General features: G+C 45.2%; 1 protein-coding gene across 1 annotated transcript; it reads right to left on the minus strand.

Annotated features, from left to right (window-relative positions):
• Nucleotides 1-369: 369 nt before the first annotated feature.
• On the minus strand, nucleotides 370-6721 carry LOC133892263 (uncharacterized). The gene is made up of 3 exons (XM_062332951.1): nucleotides 6626-6721; nucleotides 764-986; nucleotides 370-512 (listed from the first exon to the last, which is right to left on the minus strand). The coding sequence occupies exons 1-3, from the start codon at nucleotides 6719-6721 to the stop codon at nucleotides 370-372; spliced, it is 462 nt and encodes a 153-aa protein (XP_062188935.1).
• Nucleotides 6722-7636: the final 915 nt, after the last annotated feature.

Genomic DNA, 7636 nt, shown 5'->3' on the forward strand with positions numbered 1-7636 from the left:
ATTTGGTAGCCACCGCATCCGCCCTGGCCTCATGTCCGTCCTGGCATCTAAAGAAATCCTGCATACAAACACGATGTATCCATTCATTATTTCAAGAATGTCCAATGAATACGATGTATTGAGCAATGTAGTGCGAGGAAGACTTACCCACAGCTCTTGCTTCACCCGCTCTGTCTCGGATCGGAGCAGACCATGGAAACTAACCCCACCTACGCATCCGCGAGCTGTCCAAAAAACGTGGACAATTCGAAACAGATACGGTTTTAGATATGGAAATATCTGCATATTTCCAACCGTATCTCTTTCGAACGGGAGACGCCTAACTGGGTTACGTGATCTACGACCATGATACGGAAAGAGGGGTTATACCTAGGGTGGCGGTGGAGTCAGGCTAGCGGGGCCATGGCGGGTCGGTGCAGTGGCGAGGCGACGCAGTGCAGGCAGACCCGCAGCGGCAAGGAAGGCGATCGGGGTCGCCGAGGTACTCCGGCGCCGCTCCGACTGGCTCTTCTCTGCAAAAAAAGAAACATAAAACTGTCAATACAAAATTTCGGCAGCACCTCCTCTGCACGGTGAGGTTTCCAAAACCTGCAAGAAAACCAACGGCACGATGGCCGACATGCACAAGATTATATCCAACCACATATATATAACAATGTCACAACCACTCCTACGACTACTTAGACTACCACCACTGCTACTCTACCACTACTACTACCGCAACTACTAGTAATACTACGACGACGACGACGGTATGGCATACCTAGTGGGCGTCGTAGGGCGGCGGTGGTGAAGGGGCCAGGGCGCCGGTGGACAAGGCGACGGTTGGGGAAGCGTCGGGGACGTGGCAACGGCGGCCGGGGCGCCTCCTCCTCCTCCTCCTTCTTCTTCCTCCTTCCTCCTTCTTCCTCCTCCTCCTTCTCTTCCTCCTTCTTCCTCCTCTCCTCCTCCTCCTCTCTTTCTCCTCCTCCTCCGGCGGCGCGGCGCTGGGGGCGGCGCGAGCGGCGCTGGCGCGGGGGCGGCGGCGGCGTGGGCGGCGGCGGCGCTGGCGCTGGCGCAGTCGGGGGCGGGTGCGTGTGTGCGGTGTGTGTGGGTCGGCTGGGCCGGGGGTTAAATCCCCCCTTTGCCGAGTGTCCCCGATCTGGCACTCGGCAAAGAGGGGTTTTTTTAAAAAAAATTTAAAATTATTTGCCGAGTGCCAGACGTCCTGGCACTCGGCAAAGAGGTTCCTTTCACTCGGCAAACCCTATTTTTTTTCACTTTTGACCTCCAAACTTTTTCTGCAATCCTCATACAATACCTGGTACTCCATGTTCCAATGTGGCACATTTCTCGGACTTTTTCTATATTTCTTTAATTTATTTCAATTAATTGAATTTTCTTGGATAATTCAAATTATAACTGCTAGTCATTCGAATAATGAAAAAAAATGAATGGAAAAATGATATTCATGTTATTTAGTATAATGTGAGGCCGTATCCGGGAACATACCACAAATTTCGAACATCTTGTTCACGAAACATGACCACGAACTTGCGGTAAACTTCTTCGGAGATTCTTCGGTTTGCAAGCATCGTCCGTGACAACTTGCGCAAAACCTTCTCAAATTTTTATCACAGCCTCCACATATGATATCATGACATCTTGACAAGTTTCATGATTTTCGGACTTCGTTTGCTTTTTATACAATTTAAAAACAACTCGACCCGCAAGTTCGTGGTCATGTTTCGTGAACAAGATGTTCGAAATTGGTGGTCTGTTCCTGGATACGGCCTCACATTATACTAAATAACATGAATATCATTTTTCCATTCATTTTTTTTCATTATTCGAATGACTAGCAGTTATAATTTGAATTATCCAAGAAAATTCAATTAATTGAAATAAATTAAAGAAATATAGAAAAAGTCCGAGAAATGTGCCACATTGGAACATGGAGTACCAGGTATTGTATGAGGACTGCAGAAAAAGTTTGGAGGTCAAAAGTGAAAAAAAAAATAGGGTTTGCCGAGTGTCAAAAAATGACACTCGGGAAAGGAGCCTCTTTGCCGAGTGTCAGATGTTTGCCGAGTTCTTTCTCTCTGGCACTCGGCAAATAGCCTCCACGAACTTGGAGCACCAGGTATTGTATGAGGACTGCAGAAAAAGTTTGACCACCAGGTATTGTATGAGGACTGCAGAAAAAGTTTGGAGGTCAAAAGTGAAAAAAAAAGGATTTGCCGAGTGTCAAAAAATAACACTCGGGAAAGGAGCCTCTTTGCCGAGTGCCAGATATTTGCCGAGTTCTTTCTCTCTGGCACTCGGCAAATAGCCTCTTTGCCGAGTGCCAGATGTTTGCCGAGTTCTTTCTCTATGGCACTCGGCAAATAGCCTCTTTGCCGAGTGCCCGATAAAAAGCACGCGGCAAAGTCTGGGACACTCGGCAAAGAAGCCGTCTCCGGTAGTGACTGGTATCCATGCTACGTCTTATTGTCTAGATCTCTGATTTTTGAAGATCTGTGATCAAGCCGATGCCTCCCCAAAAATTCTCAGGATCTCCTTGATGGCATTGAGCTTGTCCATGTTTGGGTTAGCCAAGATTGACGCACGCATCCTCGACATAGAGAGATATTCAGATTCTTTGTGTTCCTGCCATGATCGGTTTCAGAGTTCCTCCTCCCTTTGCCCTTTGCGGGATATGTTGCAGCAGGTCAGTGGCGATAATAAAAAGTAGTGGCGAGAGAGGGTCCCATTGCCGGAGGCCTCTCGCATGCTTTATCGATTAGCTGGGCATTCCATTAAGCAAAACCCTTGAAGAGGATGTGGCTAGGATAAGGCTCATCCATTCTCTCCATCTTTGTCCGACGCATAGCCTTTCCAGCACCTCAAGCAATCAACATAGTCGAAGGCCTTTGATATGTCTAGTTTTAAAAACAATGAGGGACGTTTCTTGCTGTGTAGCTCTCTTAGTAGATTCTGAACATATAGGAAGTTACCGTTTATGCAATGTTTTTTCAACCCCCGTCACTTCACGCAGAGGCCATGATGACTGCCTTTTCCATTTATGGCGCTTTGGAACTTGTGTCCTCTCATTCGGGGCACACTACCGCCGGCAGATATTTAAGGAGCCGGCGGGCGCGGACAGAAGAGGGGGAGAAGCTGAGATCAAGATTGAGTCTGAGTTGGTACAGAGGAGCGCTCAAACTCTCTGGCGCTTGCTCAGAAATCGAAGAACACCTTCGTACAAGCATAGAAGCTGAGACCACCGAAGAACAAGGAGCCCGATGCTCTAGGATAGACAAACATTCGTGTAACCAGCACATTCCTGAGAGACATTCTCAGAGCATTTATAGCATCTACACAAGAGTAGGGTGTTACGCGCAGTGCGGCCCGAACCTGTCTAAAAATTCCTCCAGTGCATTTACTCTTTTCTGCATTAGATCATTCTATCCCACCTGCCATCGCATTTACATCCATTTATTTCTCCAGCAAATATATTCAGAATCATCCTCCCGACCGAATCTCTAAAAAGGAGTCCCTCAGAATCCCTACGACAGAAGCTAATCCTCCGACACCGTCAAGCTGCACTTCTAATGCATCGATGGTCGTGTTGTTCTTGTTCATGACATAGGCTTTCCAAAGTTTAAAATGAAGAAGAGATGCACCAGGAAAACAGGCCTAATGGCAATTCTCAACCTTCAAGAAAGCCCAGCCGGCTCAATGCTATTTTTGGACGGGCTTGGGCAGCTGCAACTCAGCCCAAAGATAATCAAGCCTAGCCCAAGCCCATCTCAAAACATTTGTAGATGGGCCCGTACGAACCAGCCCGTTCCAGCCTGATGTTTAATTTTTTATTTTTTATTTTGAAAATAAAAAGTTACAAAAATAGGCATATGTTTGAAAAAATTGCAGAACTAGAGTAATGCACATGTCACCTTTTTAACGGATGATAAGTTAAAAAAAATATAGTATTTCAATACTCTTAAAATTCAAAACACTATTAAAATAGCTATGAAAAATTCTGAAATAAAATGTATAGTGTAGAGGATGCTATAATTAAAAAATTCAACTCAAATAATTACTTATGCATTATACAAATCATATTTTTGTCTAAAATATTTTGGAAAACTAGATCATTTATCCTCTACACTACCGAATGTTTCCAAAAAAATTCATGACTCTTTCGATGGTGTTTTGAATTGTGAGATTAATGGAACGAAACATTTTTATTTTTAAACATGTCGCCCATTAAAGGGTGATAAGTTTATTTTTTAAACCTTTCGAGTAGTCTAGTTTTTCAAAAAAAAAAAAAAAATCAAACGGATGTTTATTTTTAAAATATATAAAAAAAATCCAAATGTTTTGAGAAGAGACCATGACTTAGGTCATATTTGTTTCAGTTAGAGATTATGGATTGTGATTCATAACCTATAAGCTAAAACAAACATGCCATTATCATAATACAGCTTGTAACAATTGAGCCTACATATTATAACAATACAGTAATCCTGGTTCCACCAGCTTATGTAGATTGTACAATTCAGCTTTTACAATACAATTTTTTATAATTAGTTTTTTATAATCGGAAATCTACAAGCTGTTTTTCATAATCTCCAGCTGAAATAAATGTCCTTAGACATTTTCTTAGATAGGTTGTTCGAGTCGCTTGATGATTGTTTTTATTTTTATATTTCAAATATCTAAAAATTGTAAAAATAGATGTATGTTTGAAAAATTGCAGAACTAGGCTATTGTCGCCTCTTAGAATGTCATCCTTCCAATGGGCGATAGGGGGTGGGCCCCACCTTCCAACGATCAAAATATTAATTCCAGCGGTCATAAATGCCATGGTGGTGGCCACGTCGTCCTATCGCCCATTGGAAGGGCGGCAGGCAATGGGCGATAGGAGCGTCTACGCCTAGCGAGCCCTAATAGAAAAGTTGTCACCATCCAACAGATAATAGTTTTTCCTATATAAGGCCCGAGCGCCCTCCCGAGCCGAAGTCCACGGCCATTTGCTTCCTCCACCAGCACAAAAGAGAGAGAAGGAGAGGAGAGGGGAGAGAGAGGAAAGCGACGAAGCTCTGCCAAAATCCATCTCCAGAGAAGGTAAATATTCTAATCTTTATATTTTTTTTAACAAACTAGTTAGGTTAGCCATCAGATCTAGATTTATACATAGGTTAGCCATCAGATCAAAGATTTAGTAATATTAGACCTTGTACTTTTAGAAATAGTTTTAACCATTGGACGTGTGTATTTTAGAGATAGTTGTATTGCTATTAGATCTAGTTTTCTTTTAGAGCAGTGTATAGCAGTTGTTACAGCTAGGTTTTTTAGATAGTTGCATTGTTATACCTAGACTTTTAGAGTAGCATTAGATATTTGTTTTATTATGTTCTATTGTTGTAGGCAAGCAAATATAGTTATTGTTAGTCGAAATAATAGTATAGTTTTTTGTCGATCGTAGGTAGGTATGTCGGATAAGTGACAGTTCAAGATTTTTTATGGAGAAATGGACATTGTTTATGGTCCACAATGGGTAGATATGTCGTTGTTTGACTCAATGGATAAGAGTATAGCTAGACCAATAAAAAAGACTATTGGATATTTGTATGAGTGGTTAATGCGGTGTTTCAAAATACATCCCGAGCAATAAGAGATGACTATTAGTATTGTGGGTAATCGTAGAATTGATGGTGTTTACTAGGAGATGTAGCCGCTAAGTGAAACCCAGGTTTGGATGAGGTACCTACAGGGTGTAATTGATATAGGTTGGACATCTAAGTTACTTGTGCAATGGAGTACATGGATAGAGTTGGGGAGTTGTAGGGTGGAGGAAATGTGGAGGACTATAGTAATGAAATAGTGGAACACGAGGTGGAAGAACTAGATGTCGAGTAGTCCTCGTCCAATCCGATGGAACCAATTAGTGAGGTAGACGAGTAGGAACTGATCCCTGGTTTAATTGAATAGGTGGAGCGGGAGGACGAGGAAGCTCCTGAAGATGACGTGGGGCTCGGGGGAGTAGAGTCCACGTTGCATTTCAGTTTTGATCAGGCCCTGCTGGCAGCCCTTGTTTACAGGTGAAGGCTGAAGACGCACACGTTCCATCTCCCGCGCGGAGAGATGACGCCCACACTTCAGGATGTCTTTCTCCTACTTGGCGTACTCTACGCGGGCCTTGAAGTGGGCGCAAGGGACGTAGGCGTTGCCTAGCACGAGGAGCTTCTAGCACGGTTCGGTGCCGCTGTCCGGAGGTATGACCTTCCTTCGTTGAGGACGTTATCCGAGTCGGAGAAGCACGGGCCTACGAATACTTTTCTGCTTCAGTTCATGGTACATTACTCATCTGATGTTCCTTCACATGCTTATTGTTACTCAACTACGAGCTTATTTTTTATCATTTTGTAATTGACAGGGGGAGAACATCCACCAGGTGGCAGGCGACGACGAAGTTTCTAGGCACTTGGAGACCTACTTGTTATGGTTGTTTAGGTGGATCATGTTCATCGAGACACATGGCAACTCACTCTCCAAGAACATGGTCTCGTACACCATGGAGATTATCATCGTCAGACCGGAAGAAGTCCATTATTAGGGATGGCAATCAGGTGTGGTGGGTACAGGTAGTGCTCACCCATACCTGTACCCACCAGTTTTTTACCCGCCCGTGAGTATACTCGCGAACACCCACGGGCACAGAGCAGGCACCAAACTCGTCACCCACGGGTATACCCATTTACCCGCCTAGGTGTCGATGGCGTGGGGTGGGCTTAGGCAGTGAGGGGCGGGATGATGCGGGACTGGGCGGTGACAGGGAGGGGTTAGGTTGTGTGGGGCGGGGCTGGGTGGGGCGGGGCGTGGTGGGGTAGCGGCAGGGAGGGGCTGGGCAGCATGGGGTGGGACTGGGCGGCGTGGGGCGAGGAAGGGCTAGGTGGCAGCGACATGGAGTGTGGATGGGCAGCAACAGGGTGAGGCTGGCGACACAGGGTTGGATGGGCAGTACGGGGTGACGGCCTAACGGGGTGCGCTGGTCTACTACAGGAACTAAGAAGGGGTGATGAGGCAAAGGGATTAGGGTTTTGAGTGTCAGGCCCACCTATCAGAGAGGGTATACGGGTATACGGTTCCGTGGGTATGGATATCCTTACCCATACTCGTACCCATCTACCAATCGGGTAGTATTTTTTGCCCACGAGCGTACTCGTGGGTACCAAATGCTACCCATACCCTACCCTATTTGGGCATTTACCCGCGGGTTAATGAGTAATTGGGATAAATTGCCATTCCAATCCATTACAGTTGAGCTTCGGTTGTGCTGGCTGCAACTTATAGGGGTCTATGCAAGGGTTGCATGATGTTAGATTTAGGGTCTATCTTCACCGGTTGCCCGCTCCTTCTCCAGTTGTGGTTGTACGAGCAGCTCACCATTGGTTGACCAGTACTGGGACACTCTCCGTACCCCTTTGCACATGACAGCATGGATGAACCCACCATGGGTTCATTGTGGTGTCGACGACAGGTAAGATCTCACATATTGCTTACATTGATTCGTTACTTTATTTGTCTAACACTTCTTCTCTACGCAGCCGATGTAGTCCAACGTCTAGACGCATAGGGCATATCTAGACTTCACATCCTAGTTCGACGATGT

Source organism: Phragmites australis, chromosome 15 (assembly GCF_958298935.1).
Source record: "Phragmites australis chromosome 15, lpPhrAust1.1, whole genome shotgun sequence".
Taxonomy (NCBI): Eukaryota; Viridiplantae; Streptophyta; class Magnoliopsida; order Poales; family Poaceae; genus Phragmites; species Phragmites australis.

Excerpts from the sequence above, each read along its gene's own strand:
- LOC133892263 (XM_062332951.1), bottom strand. The coding sequence starts at position 6,721 with ATGGGTATACCCGTGGGTGACGAGTTTGGTGCCTGCTCTGTGCCCGTG. Across the intron at positions 987-6,625 it reads TAAAAAACTGGTGGGTACAG|CGCCGCGCCGCCGGAGGAGG; the intron begins GTATGGGTGAGC and ends CGCCGCCCCCAG. Across the intron at positions 513-763 it reads CGCCCTACGACGCCCACTAG|AGAAGAGCCAGTCGGAGCGG; the intron begins GTATGCCATACC and ends CTTTTTTTGCAG.